The sequence below is a fragment of the Tachysurus vachellii genome, chromosome 15, assembly GCF_030014155.1.
Source record: "Tachysurus vachellii isolate PV-2020 chromosome 15, HZAU_Pvac_v1, whole genome shotgun sequence".
NCBI classification, from domain to species: domain Eukaryota; kingdom Metazoa; phylum Chordata; class Actinopteri; order Siluriformes; family Bagridae; genus Tachysurus; species Tachysurus vachellii.
Window position 1 is genome coordinate 9595972 of NC_083474.1, and position 23106 is coordinate 9619077.

Sequence of the window (23106 nt, forward strand, 5' to 3'; positions counted from 1 at the left end):
CTGACTGGTGTGGAAACAGGTGTGATTTTCTGCTGTTTTTTGTCCTGCACTGTCTTGTCTGTCTTGTTTGTCCTGTCCTGCACTATTTGCTCCAGGTTGCACAGATGCACTTTATGTATCTAGGACTAACATACTAAGTCCTTAGCTCTGTCTTTGTTTTATGTGACACCAGCGTCCTGGAGAAATGTTGTCTTATTTCACTGTGTACTGCAACAACTATATATAGTTGAAATGACTATAAAAGCTTCTTGACTTGACTTGACTTGTTGTAGCCCATCAGAAAAGCATTTCTGTATAATGAATAAAGAGATGACACTGCTTATTTGAGTTACTAAAGACTTCCTGTCAGTTCAAACCAGTCTGGTCTTTCTTCTCTGATTTCTCTCATCAGCGAGAGAGGCGTGTTTCTTCCTGCAGATTTAAATTCTGGATACTGTTCTGTGTACAAATCCACAGGAGAGCAGCAGTTTATGAAATTCTTAAAAACAGCCTATCTGATACAAAACCCATAGTTGTTAAAGTCACAGAGATCACAATTTTCTCCATTCTGATCTTTGATGTGAACATCTGAATCTCTTGACATGTATCTGCTTGTTTTAGGCATTGTGCTGCTGCCACATGATTGAAGGATTAGATGCATGAATGTGTAGTTTGTTCCTATAAAGTGGACAGTGATCACATACATAATGCTGCCTAATGAGTCATATATAGATGAGTCAAATGTTGGTCTTAATTTAGACTGACCCGTGCAACATCCAATGAGTGAATAATATTATCAGTTCTATGACTTTAAGCACATTTGATATATTTCAGCTAATATAATTCTGTACAATCCATAGAATACTCCTGTAGTTAGTTTGTATTTTGTATTACACCGTTTTACACCATATTACACTGTCAGGTTTTTTACATTTTTCTTTGTATAATGTTCCTGTATTCATGATCCTGAGGTAATATTCTTTTGTTCCACTGTTTACAAGCATATCAACTTGATTATGAAATAATAAATAGTTGAACTGGTTTCAGTATTCTTTTATTTTCATGACCATGTTAAATTATGATACACATCAATAATTAACTGTGTTTGTGACAGAACAGCCAAAGAAAATGGAAGAATGGAAATCTATAATTATGGGCATCAAGATTTCAATCACAGATATTGATTAAAAGTAACAAACAGGTCAGTATTTTATAATGGACACATACTAATGTGCAATTGGTAAATTTTGGACTGGATTTCTTCCTTGAATACTATAAATTATAATGTAAGGCAGCAAAATAGTCACAGTTCTTTTACATTGAGTAAATTTTGTAATTGTACAATATGAACAGTATACAAAACCTCTTTTCTATTCTGCATCTACATTTCAGATGGTCATTTACATAGTAAGAGATGCAGGTATCAGTTTGTAGTCATTCTGTCACAAATAGTTACTCCAGTGTCCAGCATGGGAAGTACAAGTCTAAGCAAAGTCATGCACATTACAATGCATAAAGTTTCTTTGCCAGCTCACATCTCACAACTATCTTTCACACTCTTGTAACGGTCCATTATCCTAAGAACATCATCCAGAATGGATGGTCCCAGATCCAGGTCAAGGCCAGCAAGAGACTCTGAGCGTGACATTTTGGGAGAGAATGCAGGAGACTCGCTGTGTTCACTTCGCAGGTCCTCGTTGCTCAGGCCAGCATCAGAGTCTAGGCTCAGGCCACGTTTAGGGTCTGGTGGAACACAACTCTCGGACATGGAGTCATCTGAGGAGGCCTCAGAGAAAGAACCAGCAGAGGGCATCAGGTGTCTCAAAATGGGGATGGAGGGAGATAGGTTGAAGTCACGGTAGGGTTCCCTATAGTGTCCAACCCCTTCTGCACACACAGACATGGAGTGTTGTTGCTGATTGTGGTGGTTCTTTTGCTGATTGGAGCTTTCCTCTAAGTGTAGTCGAGGAGGTTTAGGAGGTGGCTGCTCAGGAGCAATGAAGGCAGGCATTGAGAATGTGCTTTTAAGAATGGAGCTGTCATTTGGGTTATGATGGGAGTTATACCTTCGCTGTAGGCCTTGTATTGCAAACATGTCATCAACATGTCTGTTTATGCTGTTTGAAGAGTGATGTGCTAAGGCAGGTAACATGTCCAGTTTGCCTTGTAGGAATCCAACATCGCCGAACATATCACCCTCCCCTTCTGGTCCAACATGGGCACTATGGCGCAAGTCCCCTAGAGGAGGGCTGATCATATCACTAGAGAGAACATCCCTCAATTTTAGCTTTTTGCCATTCTTTGGTGTGGGTGTCTTTAAATACATAGGTGTCTTGGCTGGCATTCTGTTTCCCAGAATTCCAATGGCTGTTGTTGAGCTGGAGCTAGGAAATGTTTGTTCCTGGTTTTAGCATTGGCTAATTCATAGTTGGCTCACCTTTACCAAACCAAGTGATGGAAGAGTCTTAGTTAAATATCTATAACATCACAGGATCTAGAACCATTTGTGGATAGAGCAAAGCAAACAAACTGAAATGTCCAAGTCTTGTTTTGTTCTTTTGGGTTTCTCCTGGTTATCTCCTGGCTATCTGTGTTTCAAGAATACTACAGATCTGGAACTCTTTCGCCTTGCTGAAAAAAAGAACAATATAGATCAACCACCAACAGAAGTAAAAGTTAAAGAACTTTTAGTGCAACATGGGGCTTGATATGAGAAATGTAATTACAATAAAGAACACTGAGTTTTCATCTTCCACGCTACCTTCAGCTCTATGGTTGAAATGAGTATGCCTTGAAAATTGGTTGAGCTTAACAGCTGGGTCAGGAAAAAATGTAAACAGAATACTAAAATGAAGAAACTTGCAAATACCAGTTTGCATACAACCCCTGTAATTTGGGAAATTAGAACTTCAGAAATCACCTAAAATGCTTTTATAAGCATTCTTCCCATGCTCAGTTATCAGACCCATATTGTCAAAGTTCTTCCTACATATACTGTACATACAGGCAAGACTTCCTTGCAAAAGTGATGAGCTTTTAAGTTTTCTGTTACTGGCCTTTGTCTAACAATTTATATTTCTAAACACTAAACATGCTAAAACCATCATGCCACTGACAGCATAATTTGCATTATTATTCTTATTTCTTATACGGTATGTTTACTGTTCCTACTGTACTGAAGTATGCATATTTTGAGTATAAGTTTAAAACAGTCCACAGAGAACAGCTGATTGAAATATATGAGGAAGACGCTCATAATAACCAGACTGACAAATTGCCACTGCAGTGTTTTTAACCAGCACCTCATTTGTCTCTGGAGAAAAGCTGTCTGCTCAAGCAAAAAAGGAGGCAAATATGTGGTCACCAAAAAGGCCAGACACACCCGAAAGCTTGTAAACTTAGATGTTTTCTTATAATTCTATTATCTCTGGCATAACTTGTGTTAAAATCTTCAAAACCACAGTTCCTTTTTTATCGTCTTGTTTCTCCTTGCAGGCCATATGTTTTCTCCATCCAAGTGTTTACAGCCTCTGAGTGTGGTTTACGCACATGTGACACCACACTGCAAAAATATCCAAGAGACAGCTATACATATATACATACATATACATATATATACATTATGTGTGTATGAAAAGCATGGAAAGATAAAAACAATGTGGAAAAATAAATTCACAAAGTTACGTAGGCTGTATGGTGATGAAATAATTGAGATAAAAATAAAACATAACATTTATTCAAGTACACTATAACATGTAACTCTTGGGTGAATTTTTCCCTGTTACAGCAACACACCTCATTGTGTTTGTGTTCAGTCCACACTATTTGAGATTCCAGTTCCTGGATTTCCAGATTTAACCACTTGGTGCCATCGTTTAGTCCTACAAATCCACACCCAGTCCCATTATCCCATATACTGTGCCTGGATTAATCCAACCACAGAGATATCCAACTTGTGAGTGTGAACTAGAAATTATAGAAGTATGCAATATTTAAAAATGTTTTTTTCCTTGACAAGCTAAGCTAGATTTTAAACCAACATATATCTGCTGTTTATTTCTGAGGTTAGAAATGCTTAAACAGTAAGTTAAATAAAAAAGAAATTAAATAATATATTAAATGATAACAACATAAGCGTGACACAGTTGTACAATATTTATAATTTGAAAATAAAATGAGTTTTATAAATAAAAAGGAGAACCAGACAAGCCTATTTAAAAAAAAAAACTACAGATATTCTAAATGTTCTAACAGACAAAATTCACTGTATATATCATTTATAGACTACATTATGTATAACTCTACATGTTTATGATTTACAGTAATTCAAAATAATGTCTCTTATTTTTGTCTTTCAGCATTAAACAACTATTACATTTTGTATTACACTTAGAATATTATGCCATCAAGATAAACATTAAGTTATGTTAAAATATATTAGTACTTGCCTTTTCGCTTGTTGGACCACTACATGCTCCTCACTCCTCAGCAGTAAACCTCTTAACTGTGATGCAACTTAAACTGAGGAAAAGCTGAAGCCTGAAAGAGAGAGAGAGAGAGAGAGAGAGAGAGAGAGAGAGAGAGAGAGAGAGAGAGAGAGAGAGAGAGCGTCATACTCGTCAGTCGGCCAATCACAGTGGGGGAGGTTGATTCTGTCGGGAAATGGAAATTCATCACTACACAGGAAAACTGGAGCCAAGAAAGATTCTGGGACAAACTGAGTGTACTTGAAGTGCTTGTGTACATCTTAAAATGCTGTCTCCTGTGAAAATTAACAACCATGGCAGTTCCTTCTCTTTTCAGACTTATTAGCTATTGCAGAGGTCAAGGGCATGCTTGTTTTTTTTTGTTTTAATGGGTTGTTATAAAAGCTTATCTGATGAATCGTTAGGCTCATTATACAATTGCTAAGGAAGTCTAGTACATATAAATAAATGTAAATCAAATAAATGTAAGCTATGGCTATTAGCAGTTCTATAACATCTATAATTATTAGCACACTTGAATTATAACTGACTTTTGCAATTTTGGCCTCATTATATGACAAAATGAACAAAAATTAGACAAGCTGTCTATTTATTAATATATTATTTGACTTGTCTGACCCCCTTGACCGAGCCTGATATTGATGAGCACTTTTGTTTTTGTAATGAAGTATACTTTAATTCTATATCCACTTCAGATTTTCACACATAATGACATTGTATGATTACTCTAAATATGCAGTGTGTATGTATTCATGAGCATAATCAAAGATATATTTTAAAAAAGATCCTATTCAGTCAGGCTACAAATTGTAATAGAATTACAAACTTGAGACGTTTCCATACCTTTACACATTAAATCATTTTAATATTATAACATTTTAATATTTCCCATGTTGCCATGTTTTGTGTATTTACTGTTAGTCTAACACATTTTGATAAAATCAGATTATTCAACATTATTTACAGTGGCCTAAAATAGAGAAGGCAGTCCTAGAAGAGGATATCTACTCATATAATATATATATCCTCATATCATCTCAGGGAGTTTTTCCTTCCGCCGTCGCTTCTGGCTTGCTCATTAGGGATAGGCATAGATATAAAGTATTTTAAATTTTAAGTTCTCACTCACTCACTCATTTTCTACCGCTTATCCGAACTACCTCGGGTCACGGGGAGCCTGTGCCTATCTCAGCCGTCATCGGGCATCAAGGCAGGATACACCCTGGATGGAGTGCCAACCCATCACAGGGCGCACACACACACACTCTCATTCACTCACGCACTCACACACTACGGACAATTTTCCAGAGATACCAATCAACCTACCATGCATGTCTTTGAAACGGGGGAGGAAACCGGAGTACCCGGAGGAAACCCCCGAGGCACGGGGAGAACATGCAAACTCCACACACACAAGGCGGAGGTGGGAATCGAACCCCCAACCCTGGAGGTGTGAGGCAAACGTGCTAACCACTAAGCCACCGTGCCCCCCCCAAAATTTTAAGTTAATTTTTTTTAAATTAATTTTAAACTTCATTTGTATATATTCATTTATTTTTTCTTATTGTTATTTTTATTATAAATTTATTACTTTTTCTCTCTCTTCTGTTTCCATACTTCTGTAAAGCTGCTTTGAGACAATAGGAAATTGTTAAAAGTGCTATACAAATAAACTGAATTGAAAAAATCTCTAATATTACATTAATTGATATTTAGCTCATTAAAACATAATACCACAGTTTTAGTTGTAGTGATTTACCAAATCAAAAGACACGTAAAGCAATCTGCAGTACTGGTAAAGTTTCAACTTTATTTCGTTGCAGCAAGTTTAAATATTATCTATTTTCTTCAATCCATTTTTATGCATTTTGTAGTCTATGAAGTATAAAACTATAAAGATTTATAGTTTTCAATTAATTGTTTACTATTTATATAATAAATAAAAGTATATATTATATAAGCATAAAGAAAAACTTTTCTTATATAAGAAAAACAACAAAAGTAAAAAAATGGCCTGTATAGGTTCATACCCAACAGAAAAAAATGCCCCTGTATAAAACAGTACTAAGTTGCAGAACATGAGTAAGCCATACTGAGGCTGTCCACTTCCTCTGAGAGAATGTGTAGGTCAGAGTTTAGAGTCAAAACTCCTAGCGTGGGTTCTGACATGACGCAATGAGCCAGTGCATTGTACAGACCATCATTCACTTCTAAGACAACACCCCTCCCTGTAGAACTCCTCATGCTGTAACTCCATTGTAAATGTGCCTGTGTGAATGTGCACTGATCACAGAATGCACAATTGCAGAAAATATGCATGACAACTGACTCTACCCAGTGAGAATGACCTCACCAAAATGAATAACATAAATGTAATGTATGTGATGCGACCATGTGGTCTGCATTAAGCTTGGGGTGCTGTTTTTGCAGAGCTCCCTACATGCTTCATGCTGGGAAGATGACATGCTGGCCAGATATGGAAAATAAAAGAAGTAACTTTTTGTTTTAGGTCTCACTATTTACCCTCATTGTGTTCCCATGCATCTACTGTATGTCTCTACTGAAATCCTCCACTAACTATTCACATGATAAAAAGGAGCTTGTGAGGAGGATTGAATAATTAATATATTGTAATAGGAATTAGTATGCTTTTCTACACCATAAATGATAAATGTATTTGTGTATGACAATATTGGAATGGCAGTTTAAGATAGGGAGAGTATTAAGAATACAGCAGCGCTGTGTGTGGAGAAAAGTTAAATGTGATAGACAAGGGTAAACTTTTGGCGCGTAAAATAGCCAGCTGTTTCAAAAGCATGTACTTCTGGGAATTTGTCTATTTTTCTTGCTAGTCCATCCTGCACATTTCCTCTCTGTGCCCTGTATGCACTCACCCCGTACACACCGGATACGGGTACAATACAAAACATACACAAAAATAGAGCTACATGAAAATGGAGAGGTAATATTATATTCTAAGTACAGTTCCTTAATTAATTTTGTGTATTATTGGATAGATAAGAACTAGGTCAAGTTGTTGGTCAAGTACCACAGCTGTGGCATAATGATAGAGAACCTGGGAAGAGCCACAGCTCAGTGGACAGAGAAGCAAACAAAGTACATGGCCCATTTAACACTAAAAACTCCCAGATGAGCAGAGACTTCACACAAATCCATTTAAAAACACAAAATGCAAGAGACGGACAATATGGTAAGAGATAGGGAAAACCCAAAATCTAACTTTAAAGTAAAACTTTTTTGCATTGCACACATTTTACAGACCCACAACCATAACATTACATTACGTAACGGCTATTTTGAACAATTTTGATCTGTTTATTCACGTCAGTTTTTATCCACATAGGGAAAAGAACAGCTTGTGAGTGGAAAGAAAGGCCTGAATTTTCCCACTGAAGGAAGCCACAGTTGTTTTTTAGTCTGCTGGACAGACACAGAGTCTGCGCTTCAGTGCCTGCTTCAGAATGGAGTCATCCCAGATAGGAGAAAGTGTGCATGGGGTGGAATTCCTCAAAGAGAATTCCTCAGGAAATAGGATGGGGAGGTCTGTGGAAAAGTTGGAGTCAAGATAGCATGGGAATTTCAGACAGGACATTAAAAGACTTTTTGCGGGACACAAGGGACACAAAAACATTGTGACTAGAGCTAAAAGTAGGGGGAGATACAGTACATCCTTGAAATTATGGGACCTGGTCCAGATAAAGCCTTCAAAAAAACTCAACATATCTTTACGATAACAGTTTGGTAAAACTGCAATAAGGTCTCAGAAGTTGAAAACAAAGTCAGCTGTGTTTGCCTTTTGTCAAAATCACAGGTTCTTCTTTCTAATCCACACTGCAGATGATGAAGACCATATGTACACAAGTTCACACTGCGTACATGCTGTAAATATTTGGATTTTGTGACGTCATATGCACCAGAGTGTCTCATTCTTCAATATCAGCATGCAGTGTGTCTAAACAAGCTGCATATTCTTAAAACATTTTAAAAACAGAACTAAATGGGTTTTGCTGCAGGTTTTGATTCCAACATCAAGTAGCATGGATGAGACCTTATTTTTTTTTTTTACTACTCAATACAAAAACTGATAAACCATGGGACATTTTCTCATTAGATAAAGAATAACAGCACTTAATACATACTGATCAGTTACTACAGTCTATAAACTGTAGTTAATTTTTCAAGCACTTCTTGTATAAGTCACACTACTGAATGGCCCATTTCAGCTGTAAGAAGATCAGGAATGCTATATTTAATTTTGTTTAAGAGGATTATAGGCAAATATAAACGCCAAAGTCTTGTAAAGGCTCAGGGATACTGGGATCTGACATGTAGTGCAGCTACACAGTTAAAGCTTAAATAACAGGAATCAAAAATATGAAAATAAACCTTAAGCAAATTTATAAGATTGTAGACCGCTTACTAAATTTAGATGCTACTAAGCTGCACACAAGTTCCTGCTGCTGAAATGTACTGCTCCCTCGTCAAACTCCGGTATGGGTGGGGAAATGTTTTAGGCCAAATGTAAAACAAAGTGCTTTGTTTTAAGACATCTGTGTGATTTGTTGGAGAACATCTTAGATGAATCATTTATTATAAACGCAGATTTATAATTTTGTAAATGCAATGAGTTTTCAATGATTTTTTGGGTCATGTACCAGACCAGAAATAGGGGAAATGACTTGTATCCATTAGAGAGAATATCTGAAAGCTTTCTTCTGATTTATAGCCATGGAACAATTTCTCAATTGTTCGTAGACCAAGAAAGAAATGAACACAACATGGCGTGCTATAATTGGAAATGAACAACAATGGTGTAAGAGTGGGGTGGCATGTTATAAGAATCAAATGTGACTATTTTCTAACAGCAGCACATTCTGAGGTCTTTTATTTATCTGATACCACATAGGATTGTCACCAGTTTTAATTTAGTAATGAACAGGATATTATACATTTTAAACTTTTTTTTAAATTTTGTTTAAGGTTGTGTAACATCTGTGAACCATGACGGATCCTGTTATAACTTACATGTTATAGCAGCTATAAGCCTTTATTCTCTCAAGTCTTTTTTCTCTTTACGTTAATGATACAAAAATCACAGCCAGAAAGCACAAAACCTTCCATCTTATGACTTTCCAGTGGCAGAAAACCCTTTTCCGTTGGGAAGTAACTATAGTGTAAGTATAATATCATATAAATATTATATAGATTATGTAAAATTGTATGCCATAAAAGAGCTTGTGAAGAATTGCTGGCGCTATTGTCCAAGACATTCTGTTAGAGAAAATGAATCAACACCTTCAAACCCATTAGATTTTAAAATTGAACAACGCTTTGTGTATAAACACATTTTTCCAATTCCTGAGGCTTTATCATGTTGTAGCTTGTATTTCCTTTATTAAATATTTCACACCTTACCTACACTGAATGATACAAAATGTTACCTGTTGTCAAATATGGACATTTATCACTATACAAAGACCTTTGCAAGGGAAAGCCCAAACAAAACACAGAAAGGTTGATTCTTTTAAACAGTCCTTGTAAAAAAATTGTGTTTCAAGGTAAGATTGAAAGAACAGGGTTCTTTTTTCTGAGAGAAAAAAGCATTACTTAATTGTTTGTGTGCACTAGCTGTTGCACATCACAAGTCCATTTACAATACAGGTGGGAAAATGTATATATAAACACATACATATATACATATATGTGTGTGTGTAAATGTACTATATGCAGTGTATATATAATGATTATATTCTACTGTCACATGAAAAACAATTTCTCATAGTATAAAAAATAAATTAAAACAATTTCACAAACACTATTAACAAATGTTGGTTTCAGTTTACAGTCTTGTTACTCAGAAAGAGAGATTCATAGTCCCAAGCAGAAGTAAGGTGTCCATAAACAAATATAAAAAAAAAAAACTGATAAGACAAAACTGAACAAAACTGAGTGTGGACAAGGAGAGCGCTAAAAGAGTTTTAAAAGAATTTTAAGCACTGACAAGTGACCGGCTGCTGTTAAAGCTTTGGTGTGACAGTGCAGTCACACACACTGGTCATGAAGTAAAGGGGATTTTATATAGTGCTTGATCTACTGACATGTCACACCTTTGTTCTCAAAGGTAAGATCTGGAAATCTACCCTGCTTGATGAGAAGGGGCTGGCAGAAGGGACAGGCAGTTCACAATAGTGTATGGTCGTATGGGTCATCCTAAATACCTTTATAGCACAGAGTACTACTAAAGAAAATGTCTGTTCAAAACCCAAAAGTTACTCTTACACTCTGAGAAGGTTTTAAAATGAATGCATTTTAAATATTTATTCCATTTGGTTTTAAAATAGACATTTATATAGATTTTTTTTTAAAATGTCCTTTACCATAAATCCTTGATGTATTCCCTCCCAACCATATCCCCAGCCTATATTCCTGTGAATACTGAGAATGTGGTATTACGGTGCCCTATGCTGGCTTAGTGTCAGAGCCTCAAATTGAGGTTCACTGACAGAATGGGGAGGCAGTAGGGTCGAAACCTTTGAAAACATCCTTTAAGGAACCATTGTCCTGTTCAGCAGTGTCTGGTTGTGCTGGGCTGTTGCCACCAAATGGACTACCTGTGCCGCTGGGCTTGCTAGCTTGCTTTACCATGCTGAAAAGAGTGGAGACAGGAAGGTTGTGGACTCCCGCTGGTGGTTCTGTACCTCCAGCAGTGCCCAGTGGATTCTGAGAGGAACCTCCTGTTGTGGGCGCTCCTCCTACACCTGCGTTGGGTGAGGGTGAAGGCTTGGGCCGAGGTCTATTATAGCTGTTGTAACGGTCAGTGGTTTGCTCACTGCTGTTTTTCTCTGGTTCTGGCTGGTCCAGGGCTGATTTTCGGACAAACAGCGGCTCCTTAGACTTTGGCTTTGTGGTAGAGGCCATGCTGTCCGTAGCCTTTGTCTCAGTTGTTGTGGTGGTGACCTCTGTATTTTCTGGTTTATCTGAACTCTGTGTGCGTGGGTCATACAGACTAATGCTACTGAGAACACTGCTGCCAGACCCTGCAGTACCCCCTGAACCCCCTCGCCCTGTTCCACCCACTGAGAATAGACGTGGGTCATAGGGCGCAATAGTGTGTGTGGGCGAGGCTGAAGCAGGAGATCCAGAAGATGCAGAGGTTTGTGAGGCTGTAGGTTCCGTGGGCTGCTTAAGAGCAGTTTTCTGCAGTTGAAGCCGAGGATCTGCGACCTTGCGGACCATGCGAGGGTCAATTGGCTTTTCAGCTGGGACGGGTGCAGGAGGAACCGAAGATGAGGAAGTTTGTGAAGGACTGGAAGAAGAGGCATTAACAGTCTTAAGTATACGAGAGAGCAGCTCAAAGTCTGGTAGGGAGGAAGAGGATTGGCTGGGCGGCTCAGCAGGGGGTGCTGAGGACGGCAAAGGCGTTGAAATAGATGTATGGAGCTGCTGCTGGGCACGAGAGACTCGTGGATCTATAGTTGCTACAGGTGGGATACCTGGGGGCAGTGGGAGAAAGTCTTGTTTGGGAATGGGAATAGGAATTAGGTCTTCAGGACTCCAAAGCACAGTCTTTGAAAAAGAAGGCTTGATCAGCACCAAGTCTTTCTTGATATGGCTAAACTGCTGGAGCTGTAAGCGGGGGTCACGTAAAGCCATGCCCATTAAGGGATCTAATGGTATTGGGACAGGCTTGTCCCTCAGCATTCTCTCTCCCTCCTCTTCCTCAGTAGAAGCAGGTGCAAGGGGTGGTGGTTTATACACTAGTGGGGGCTCTGGTTTGGATGTAGCAGCCTGACGTGCAAGTCGTGGGTCTGTTGGAGCAGAGGATGATGGCGGAGAGGAGAGGTTAGTCTCTGAAACCTGGGAGGAATCTGCATTACGTGATAAGCGAGGGTCTCGGGCCAGCCTGGGGTCAGCTGGTCTACTGGTCACTGGGCCAGGCTGAGCCTTCTGTAGTCGGGGGTCGCTGGGAGCACTTTCCGGTTTCGAGGGCCCTTGGGCTTGGCTTTGCTGCCGTAAGGTTTTCAGGATTGATGTGACACTCCCACCGCCGTCTTCATCTTCACTAGAATACCAATTTGCTGAATCTCCTAAAAGACAGAGAAAAGCATGTACAGAGAAAAAATATTGTTTGAGTTTTAGCATGTAACTTGCTAGACACTAGCATTTGTACTAGAGCCTGTTTGTTGTTTGCCCTATTTCTACATAAACTACGTTCAAATAATATCAATGGCCAACACTGCCATCTAGTGATAGAACAGCGTTCAATGAGACTAGTGAAACCCAAAAGATGTTTACAGTATTTAGAGGCAATGGTTAAGGCCATGCAGAGAACAGTGGCCTTGAGATATTTCCTTCCCAGAACCATCACTCCTGCTCAGCCACCCCCAACAAAAGGACAATGGTTTTAATATCGGGCACTGAATGATATATAAGCTGGTAAGCTTGGTTCAACAAATATACAGTCACCGGTGGGAATAATTCTGATAAAGCACTTTTTGAAACTTCTGCTTTAATATAATGTGTGTAATCTGTCCTACATATTAAACATAAAAAAACAATTTATAAAAAACAAGAATTAATACATTTAACAGAAACCTGAAAACCAGTAACACTATTCACTCAGAATGCAACTCAGGTCTATGCAACTCTATAGCTATATTTCAGCTGAGCAGAGCTACAGAAGCAAAAACCTTTAAAGTAAATAAAAATAGCATAATCTGTATTTAATCACATACTTCCAACTTGTACAAGCCAGGACACTGTTGTGCTTGTTTGAATTACTTTAATCTGTCTGTGTTCAAATAACTACTGTGATACACTATATAAAATCTTTTATAAAGATATGCACCAAGTATGGCAGAAGAATGCGTAGTTGTACCTTCATTGTCCCGCTCAGGTGCTCCCTCAGCTAGCCTCCTGGCCCTCTCCTCTTCTTCCTGCTGCTTCTGTTGGATCCTCATAAACAGCACACGCTGTGCTGGAGGCAAAAAGTCTGGCACTGTTATTCCAGACTGATTAGTTGGGCCTCCGTTGGATGAGCCCTCCATATTACCAGAATTCTGATTTCCAGAGGACTGCTCAAAGGACTGCTCAAAGTTTCCACCAGCCATGTAGCCATCATCTATACCAGGAAACAAAAAGTAACCATTATAATACTGAAAACCCCAAGTTGCAAACTCCTATCCGCAATAAGAGAATCTTCTAATTTCCACAATTAAACATTGTATCATTCATATTTGTCCTTTGGCTCATATCGCTCAGATTTAAAGAAGAAAAAATTGCTTACCCTCTCCACCTCCTCCTTCTTGTCCTATGCCTTGCTGCTGCTGGTAGAAATTGTCATAAAAATTGCGAGCAGAACCACCTCCAGGTGGCATCATGGCCTGGTTTGGAGGTCCTTCTCCAGGACCAAAGTTTTGCATCATTCCTGGGGGGGGTTGGTTCATGTTTGGTGGGCCCATGCGTGGCAGGTCATGAGGCCCATTTGGTGCCATGTGACCAGGCGGTGGTCCACCAGGGAAACGAGGTGGAGGCCCAACTGGAGGACATGGAGGTGGGCCTTGAGCTCCTGCAGCACCTGTAACAGCATTGCCAGGTGCTGGACCTCTAAAAAGAGATACAAAAGATGATAAGCATTTATATGTAATAATTTATAGCTCTTATGGGGGAAAAATGCAAGTAAAAGAAGGTGCAACCTGACGCCTAGTTTTTGCGCTAGTTGTCCAGTGGGTTTCACAACAATCTCAAACAAGGAGGGGATCTTCTTTCCGGAGTTACCCCCACAAGGAGGTGGTGGACCAATGGCTGGTGGAGACGGACCATGGCTTGGTGATCCCTGGAAAGATCCTCCTTCGGGGCAAGGGGGAGGAGGTCCTTCATGGCCTGGTACTGGTGCAGTGCCTGGGCATGAGGTACCATTAGTAGGTATACTGCCCTGCTGTGGCCCTGCTGCCCCAAAGTTTACAGGAGCTGTGGAATCTGTTGGACCAGGCCTTGGGGGTGTGGGTAGAAGTCCCACACCAGGCGGGGGTTTGGGGAGGGGATTGATACCTTGTTTCTTCAGCTCCTCCACTTCCTTTTCATCCTCAGCACCGGCTTCAGCATCCTCAGCCAACATCTGAAATAATAGAAACCTTACTGTTTGAGAAGGAATATGATGGGACAATAAAAAATATTTTTCTCTATCAACAATAGACATGCTCACCTTATCTAGCAGTTCCTTTGTATCTTCTGATAGAGGCTCATGAGAGAACATACAGTTATCTCCATTTACACAGTTGCCTGTGGTATGGAACAGCTTGCAGGGGAAGTCTCGTGCTTCTGAGTTAAGGAATGATCTGGACCAAATTTTATATTGTCATATTAAACAGTATAGTAATTTACTATAAGAGTTGAGGATGCAATTCACATCACAAAATTGTAATTATCTGCTTTCTTTTTCAAAGAGACAATGCCTATTAGTCTATTATTAGTCTATTATCAACTGCTAGTCATTTACTTAATATCTGTTAAGGATATCATGCATGTAAGGACAATTTTCAGCCCGTGCACAGAAGCCAGTGATATAGAACTTGCAGAGTTCTTTCTTCTTTGGCAACTCAATGTCATGACTGAAGTTGCAGTGGTCCCCCTAATAAGCATATATTAAAGAATAAAGACAGTAGTAACTTTCACCATTGAAGACAAGCATATTTAAAGTTTGTAAATATGTTTATATATATTTAATTATTTATGCAAGATTTATATAAAATCTCTACAATAAACCAAATATTTCAGTCTACTAAGTGTTCTTACCCAAGTACAGCGACCTTCAATGTAGTACTTGCAAATAGCCTTGCCCTTCTTATCCTGCCCATGCTTCTCCTGCTCATGCTTCCTTTGGACACCGGATCCATCCTACAGAATACACAGTTCTTTTCACTCTTTGCAGCTATTATGAAGAGAATTATTAACACATCCAAATTTACTGATAAAATATATTTTCACATACAATTTATTTAGATAGAAATATGGTCTTCAAATTAGATATAATGTTTAATCTGTTATCTCATATACAAATGTTGTGCTAATTCACACCCAACACCCCTGACTGTGGATTAGTCAGAGTATTCAGGGACATAAAAGTATGTAGTATTTTCCATGACTCAAAATACTGTGCACTTTTAGCAAACATTGTTGCCATTTTTTTCGTAATAAAGGAGTAAAATTAGATAATAAGACAAAGATGAGATACCCTACAAATAATAGTGTTGTATGTTTCACACAAGAAATTGGACTTACTTGCCAGACTGTGTGTATGTATGTGTGTGCACCATTACAAGTGGTGAAAAGTGTAAAAAGCATTTTTAATAAACTCTGCTTTGTGGATCTGTGTTGATTTTATTTTTTTACCCCCATGTCCATTTCTCCACTGTTGTCATCATCATGGCACGGATCTCCTCCACGCCCCCTCCCACGATTTCTTCCCCTGCCACGGTTCATGCCTCTGGCCCCCTTCCCTCGTCCTCGACCTCGGCCACCTTTGCCACCTAAAAATAAAGTATTCAGCAAGCAATATGATTTTCTTACTCTAACATAAGATTCAAAAACAACATAAAATCTATTAAATAGGGTGATGTTTTAAACTCACCACGCCCCCTGTCTTTGCATTTTCTGTACTGGATCAATTCTTTTGTGAAATCATCATCATAATCATCGCCCATGTCATAGTCATCATCACCATACTGTGAATGGAAACAATTACTTGGGAACAATTTGGGAATTTGGGACCAATTACTGAAACCTAACACCAAATAATCAGATCATTTGAAAGTCAGAACAAACCTCCATCTCATCTCCATACATGCCATCCCCCTCATCAGTCTCGCCTCCCATTTTGCCTCGTCCTCTACCTCGCATTCCACCTCTACCCACACGGCCCCTCATTCCTCCTCTGCCTCGGCCTCTCTGGTTTTTCATTCTGCCTTTAAGACCTGCACAAATGAGGTTATGACAATGTTAACATTACATAAAACCAACATATGATGGAGTAAATCTTTCTTATGCCTTCTGTAAAAGTGAGCAATGCATCTGTATTCTGCCAATGGAGCATTAATGTGCACCTCTACCACGCTGGCTGCCCGGACCAACTCCACCACCTTCTTTGGCCTTGCAGTACTTGGTAAGCTCCTTGTTGAAATCATCAAAGTCATCATCACCCATGTCCTCATCTTCCTCACCCTCATAGTTATCATCATCATACTCATCATAGCCACCGTATCCCTGTTTGTCCATTTTCATGTAACTCCCTTTCTTTGACATGGGTCCTCCATGTCCAGAGGGAGGTGCAGGACCGTAGCCTCCATGAGGCTGGAACATAAATAACATGTTTAGGTTAAGTTCGGTTCAAAGTCACTGAATTTTTAACATCCAAAAAATTCAGAAGATGGACAGAATTTTTATGCATACGCCTGTGTGCTATGCATCATCAAGCTATTCTAATTAAAATTAATAATAGTGGTATTTTTTATTTACAGACTGATACCAAAAATAATTTTAAAGGTAACTTTAGTCTGCATGTACAAAATTATACACACAGATATTCTGTGTTTCGTTACAAAAGGAAATGTGATTCGAACAGGAAATTAAAGTATAACACTCACTGGGGGTGGGTACTGAGGGCTGTATTCCCGATACTTCCTTTTCCCACTAGGACTGTAGTCAGATTCCTCACTGTAGTCCGAGTGGTCATCGCTAGATGAGGCATGGCGCTAAACCACACAAACGAAACTCTGTCAAAATCGTAAACACCATTGAACAAAAAATATATAATCTTTCTCATGCACTCGCTCACACACCTTGTGTTTTGATCTGCGTCTCTTTCTGGCTCTCCGCTTTTCCTTCTCCCTCTCTCTGTCTCTCTCTCTCTCTTTCTTCCTTTTTTTCTTGCGACGGTGGGCCTTCTCTTCATCCGACTCACTGCCGTGCCGCTCCTTTACACGTCCGGGCTTCTCCTCTGGCTCTTGTCCCTCAGTGCTGGGGGGCATTTCCACATCACCTCCATCATCCTCGAGCTCCCCCTCTTCCAGCTCTTCATCCTCTTGTCTGCAAAGATCAAAAATGATGAATGAATGCCTCAAATAAGGCTAAGCAATTCCAAAAGTAATATATAATCCTTATAGACTGGACACAGAAAAAGTGCTTTGAAACTTTTCACAATGGTCCATTGTCATGTTTTAATATCCATTTGATACATTTTGTAAAGTCATAGTTTTGTGAAAGTGATTTTAAAGTACATATATACAAAACTAAACTGCACAATTTACTAAAGAGCTGGAGAGCAATCTGCTAAAAAAAAATCATATTAGCACCAGACTGGGACAGGGTACTGGTGGAGGGAGTGGGGGGGCACTATTTTAAACAAGATACTTGTCTGTCTACTGAATTACTTAAAATGAGAAACTCAGTGGTGTGTTACTCCTTTATGCATACTTTGGATATTGGGGAAAATTATTTTACTAACATTGTGTCAAGATAAGCGTGCAAATAAGTGGTTTTTTTTGGTCTAACCTCATGTATGTTATTACAGTGTACCTACATGCAGAATCAGACTGCTGGCACTGTCCCTTAAACCTGGGTTAAATAGGAATAGACCCGCTTAATGCCAACTACAAACACAAATGTAGACATTTACCCACAGGGTACTACGAATAGGAGAATCAGATCTGTTGGATAATTGCACAACATTGACTATGAAGTGGACTCTGTGTCCACCTACTATAAAGCATTTCACTGCATGTTGTACCCTGTATGTATGTGACAAATAAAATTTGATTTGACTATAGGAGTGAAGGCCTACTGCTCAGCTGTCAGGTCACGAGCTGAACTCCATTTTCATGGTCACATGACCCTTATCTTCCTTCACACTAGTGTGTAAAGGAAATACTCTAAACTGCTTAATTTGTCAAGTTTCCAAAGTCATGTTAGCAAAAATAAAACAACTACATTCTTTCTGGCCATTTTAACATCACATAATGCAAAAAATCTCTCTCATCGTATCCTTAGCACAACTAGTATGAGCACAACTAGCTTATATGACCACAAAGTGACTGACAAGACAGCTGAGAAATCAGGTCACCCTATTCCAAAGGCCATATACAACCCACACAGAGAACTGGGAGCCATTTCTTAATATTACAAGGTTATGCAGTTATAAAAAGGTATACATGTATGATAGCCAACCAAAGAGAAACACTGCTGAAACCACTCGAGGCACCTAAATTTACAGCCTGTACTTTGCAGGGACCTGAAACTGTTCACCTAAAAGAATCAGTATTGAAAATTAAGCTATAGTTTTTTTGGACTCTTGACAGCTAGGAAGGGGCTGATACATTCTGCATGAGGTGTACCTCACTGGGTTTGGGAAACAGTGAAGCTGGTGTTTTAGATCACGTTTAGGACCTTGGATATGCTTTTGAGACATTGGGAAGGAACTCAAAACGTTTGTCAAAATGCATTAATTTTCAGAAGGACAAGCTCATCCTGGCAGAATTAAAAGTAATTCCCTTTATGAATAACAGCCGTACCCTGGTTTCATCAATATTCCTTTTTGTAATCATTATTCGTTGATCACAAAGAGCCATTTTTACATGTATAAAATCTTAATACAGTACGTTTAATCCGATTTAATAAAGAAAAAGTCAGTGTTGTAAATCTATACTACACAGTATAACTGAACGGCAAGTTATCTAACTAGTTTTTTTTTTTCTTTCTTTCCCTTTTCTTTTATAGTACGCTTACTGAATTGTGCCTTTTGTACACAAACCACTTTATAAAATTGACATCCGGTACGTTTAAAAAAATTTGTTTGCTATTCGGCTAAACGAAGCTAATACACTAGCGACAGGAGACGCTTAAATGACAGAATATTATTGTGTGTACATCAAGTTTGCCTGACGTCCAGTGAAACCCACACGAATTTCGCTAACGCGTAACTTATATTAAATAAACAAAACTATAATGTATTTAGGAAAAGGGGGGGTTAAGTTAGCAAACGTAGCATCTGCGCCACTAACCTAGCGTGTTAGCATGTTAGCTAACCTCGTATTAGCTTCCTTTAAGGCCTCGCTACAAGATGCTAGCCTGCGTTAACGTCCACCTAGCTAGTTGTATCGGCGACAGTAGTTAACTGTTTGTTTATTAGGTTAAAAAATATACAATATAGATTCGTCGCTACCGGCAGCTAGTAAGAGATTAAGTTAAGTTCGCCGCTGATCCGTTTTCTTTTTTTTTTTACTGTAAGGAAGAGCCTGGAATAATACGTGATCGATGTTCTTTGTTTTTGTGGCCACTTTTTGGTCCTTCGGTGATTTAAAAAAGAGCGTCGGAAAAACGCCTGGATTTGTAAATACACACATTCTGTTTACAAACAGAACGTGTCGGTGATTTGGATGCACGACCTTCCAGATTTGCGCCGTGTTAACGTTTCAAGATGGCGGTCGTTTACCTCTGTACTCGTGTCCCAGAAAGAAAAAAAAAGTCGACTTTAATCCCTTTTGAAAGAAAAAAGAAGCAAAATAATACCCATGCTTTTTGTACTTAAAAAGCAAAGGATAAATAAAGAGTTGGAGAGAAATATGATATTACTCGACCTTTCGTCAGTGAGAAGGCTGTTGTGTTCGTGGTTGGCTGTTGGGGAGTTTGGATGGACAGTCATGCTTTCCACAGCCATTTCCTCTAACGGACTAGAGTTCAGTGCAAAAAAATCGACTCAGGATTCAACTGGCTTATGCGTTACTTGACTTGGATCTACTTGTTGATTGGTTTTTAGGAAGAGTTTCAGTTCATAGCAGTTAAATTCCCATTAACAGTTTCAAAGAGAAACATGCTGAAACGTTCCTGAAGGTCTCTCTCCGTCCTTACAGTTGCGAGGTGAAATGAAACTCAGTCACTCAAAATGGCGACGGTTCTTCTCGAACGCGCGGTGGGCGGAGTCACTGAATATGACGTCGACACGACAGCGATCGAATTTCTACGTAATGACTGAGGAGGGGCGGGGCCGAGTGCACAGGGGGAATGAGGACGTGCTGCTTTTTTTTAAATCTACTGGATGTTTTAATCCGAGTCAGAATCAGAAGGAGATGTATTGCCAAGTTAAGGAATTTGTTTTGGTGTCACACACACAGACAACAGCAACACAGACGATAAAAAAAGGAATGCAAATTAATGCATTGTGTATGTGTAATGTAATGTGTAAATGCAAATTTAAAAAAATATAAAAATGTAAACATAAATTGAAAAATAAATGCATCGTATGTACAGTTAAATTCAAATTTTATTTGTCACATACACAGACATGCAGTGAAATGCTTTAGGTTTTCGCATATCCCAGGTTATTATAAGCCTGGGGTCAGAGCCCAGGGTCAGCCATAGTACGGCGCCCCTGGACCCAACGTTGATGTCTCAGCAGCTTGTGGGCTTGAACCCCGACCAAGTTCTGATCAGTAACCCAAAGCCTTAACCACTGAACTATCACTTCCTTACAGTTGTGCTACTGTATAGATGGATAGTATGGAACAGAATCGAATGAGATGCAAGGACGTACTAGGACGGAGGTGGTAACAAATAAATATAAGATTGTTTCATCTCAATTTCTGTAGGCATCCTCTTTGGCCTGACAAAGGCATCTGAGTTTTTCTGTAAACCGTGGCTTATCGATGTTGAACATTAGATGACTTCTGGTAGGGATGCAGATATACTTACTGATATATACTCAAACTGATTGATATACGAAGTTACAGACTCAGTGAGATCATTTGTATCATTGGCAGCGGCTTCAAAAACACTCCAGTCGGTGAGGTCCAAACAGGCTTGAAAAACCCGCTCTGTTTTGTTGGTTTTGTTGAGATTACATGTGGAACATAAGAAGCACCTCAACAGAGAACCCTTCTTCCATTGGGTGATAATAAATTGTAGGATTAGAAACGATAACCCTTCCAAAAAAATTATGCTATAAAGTCAAACTGGACTGAGTGTTAATATTTGGGATTTGTACACACAACCTTTACATAAGATTCTGCTGAATAGTCTTTGAGGACTGCGAAAGAGACCGTTGCAGACTTGTTCATTTTATTGAGCATTGCATAGTAGCTTTTCAATGAGATCTATGGCTGTAAAGTTGAATGTCAAGCATAGTTAAGCATGCAACATTAAGCACTAAACACTTATTTTATTAAGCTAGTAAACATAACCTCCTGTGCATCAGTATTCTTAACGTCCAATTCTGTCATTTTCTGTTGCTGAGAGACTGATCAACACTTTTGTGTTTTCCCGTATCGATTACTGCAATGCCTTGTTGGCTGGGGTGTCTAAAGCTACCTTAAATAAATTACAGGTTGTGCAAAATTCGGCGGCGAGAATACTTACTAGAACAAAGTTAAAAGATCACATTACTCCCGTTTTGGAGTCCTTGCACTGGCTCCCCGTTAGGTTTAGGGTTGATTTTAAGATTCTGATGCTTACCTACAAGGCCTTACACGGGTTAGCTCCTCAATATTTGGCTGATCTTTTAATTCCTTATATTCCATCTTGCAATCTTCATTCTTCTGAAACTGGTCTTTTAACTGTTCCTTTAACTCGTTTAAAATCGATGGGAGATAGGGCCTTCTCTTCACTAGCTCCAAAACTGTGGAATTCACTACCAACTGATATAAGGCAAGCAACATCTCTTGGCACTTTTAAATCTCTGCTTAAAACTTATTTTTTTAGGGTAGCTTTTAATTTGTCTAATGGTAATTTTACATAGTGCTTATTTTATTGTCTATTTTTGTTGCTTTAATTTTAATCATTATATTATGTGTGTAATTTTGTTGATTTTATTTTGCTTTTGTAAAGCGCTTTGAGATGTTCTTTTAAAGGCGCTATAGAAAATAAAGGTTATTATTAAGTATAAAATGTTAAAACAAATATTTTGATACTAAAAAGTTCAGAAATAGCCTAAAATTCGAATAGATTATGCATATCCCAAAGTAATATTTACATATATACCGCTGTTGTTTTATTATGTACACCTACTTGTACTCAAATGTACTGTCAGTTTCCTCTACATTTCATTAGTGGTTGTCACTTATTTGTTGCTAAGCACAATTTGGGCTCTGGATCTGCCTGATGATCCTGGTTACAGCTTATGCAATTGTGAACCACTTTCTGCTTTGATGGATAGTCTTACAGCAAAACCCTAAGTATTCAAGTCAAGTCAAGAAGCTTTTATTGTCATTTAAACCATATATAGCTGTTGCAGTAGAGAGTGGAATGAGACAACGTTTCTCCAGGATCATGGTGCTACATAAAACAAAGACAGAGCTAAGGACTTAGTAAGTAGTCCTAGCCACATAAAATGCAACTGTGCAACCTGGTGCAAACAGTGCAGGACAAGACAAACAAGACAGTGCAGGACAAAAGACAGTGCAAACAAAAAATACAAGACATCACACAAAAGACAATACACAAAAACAGCACCAACCAGCGTAAATACTGTATGTTCAACAATATTGTGTATGCAGAAATACAGGAATGAACACAGTGTTATAGCAGCAGTTACCTGAGATACTGTAAAGGATTGTGCAAAACAGCAAATGACTGA

General features: G+C 38.8%; 2 protein-coding genes across 3 annotated transcripts; both read right to left on the reverse strand.

Moving 5' to 3' along the window:
* Positions 1-1023: 1023 nt before the first annotated feature.
* Positions 1024-4285, reverse strand: zgc:154093 (uncharacterized protein LOC777623 homolog). Its single transcript, XM_060888668.1, has 2 exons — positions 3775-4285; positions 1024-2610 (listed from the first exon to the last, which is right to left on the reverse strand). The coding sequence occupies exon 2, from the start codon at positions 2321-2323 to the stop codon at positions 1511-1513; it is 813 nt and encodes a 270-aa protein (XP_060744651.1). The 5' UTR covers positions 2324-2610; positions 3775-4285; the 3' UTR covers positions 1024-1510.
* Positions 4286-9852: 5567 nt separating this feature from the next.
* Positions 9853-20445, reverse strand: zc3h4 (zinc finger CCCH-type containing 4). Of its 2 annotated transcripts, XM_060888972.1 has the most exons (15): positions 20117-20445; positions 17324-17570; positions 17129-17236; positions 16589-16835; positions 16311-16459; positions 16117-16210; positions 15879-16015; positions 15282-15383; positions 15006-15117; positions 14692-14801; positions 14538-14604; positions 14183-14387; positions 13774-14093; positions 13366-13608; positions 9853-12574 (listed from the first exon to the last, which is right to left on the reverse strand). In XM_060888972.1, exons 1-15 carry the CDS (start codon positions 20194-20196, stop codon positions 10983-10985), a joined length of 3813 nt encoding a protein of 1270 aa, XP_060744955.1. In that variant the 5' UTR covers positions 20197-20445; the 3' UTR covers positions 9853-10982. The 2 variants fall into 2 exon arrangements, with proteins under 2 accessions (XP_060744955.1, XP_060744954.1); XM_060888971.1 differs by having other exon boundaries at positions 14183-14604.
* Between the last annotated feature and the right edge of the window lie 2661 nt (positions 20446-23106).

Excerpts from the sequence above, each read along its gene's own strand:
- zc3h4 (XM_060888971.1), bottom strand. The coding sequence starts at position 20,196 with ATGGCTGTGGAAAGCATGACTGTCCATCCAAACTCCCCAACAGCCAAC. Across the intron at positions 15,118-15,281 it reads TTGAAGGTCGCTGTACTTGG|GGGGACCACTGCAACTTCAG; the intron begins GTAAGAACACTT and ends TATGCTTATTAG. Across the intron at positions 13,609-13,773 it reads AGAAGGAGGAGGTGGAGAGG|ATGATGGCTACATGGCTGGT; the intron begins GTAAGCAATTTT and ends TTCCTGGTATAG.
- zgc:154093 (XM_060888668.1), bottom strand. The coding sequence starts at position 2,323 with ATGCCAGCCAAGACACCTATGTATTTAAAGACACCCACACCAAAGAAT.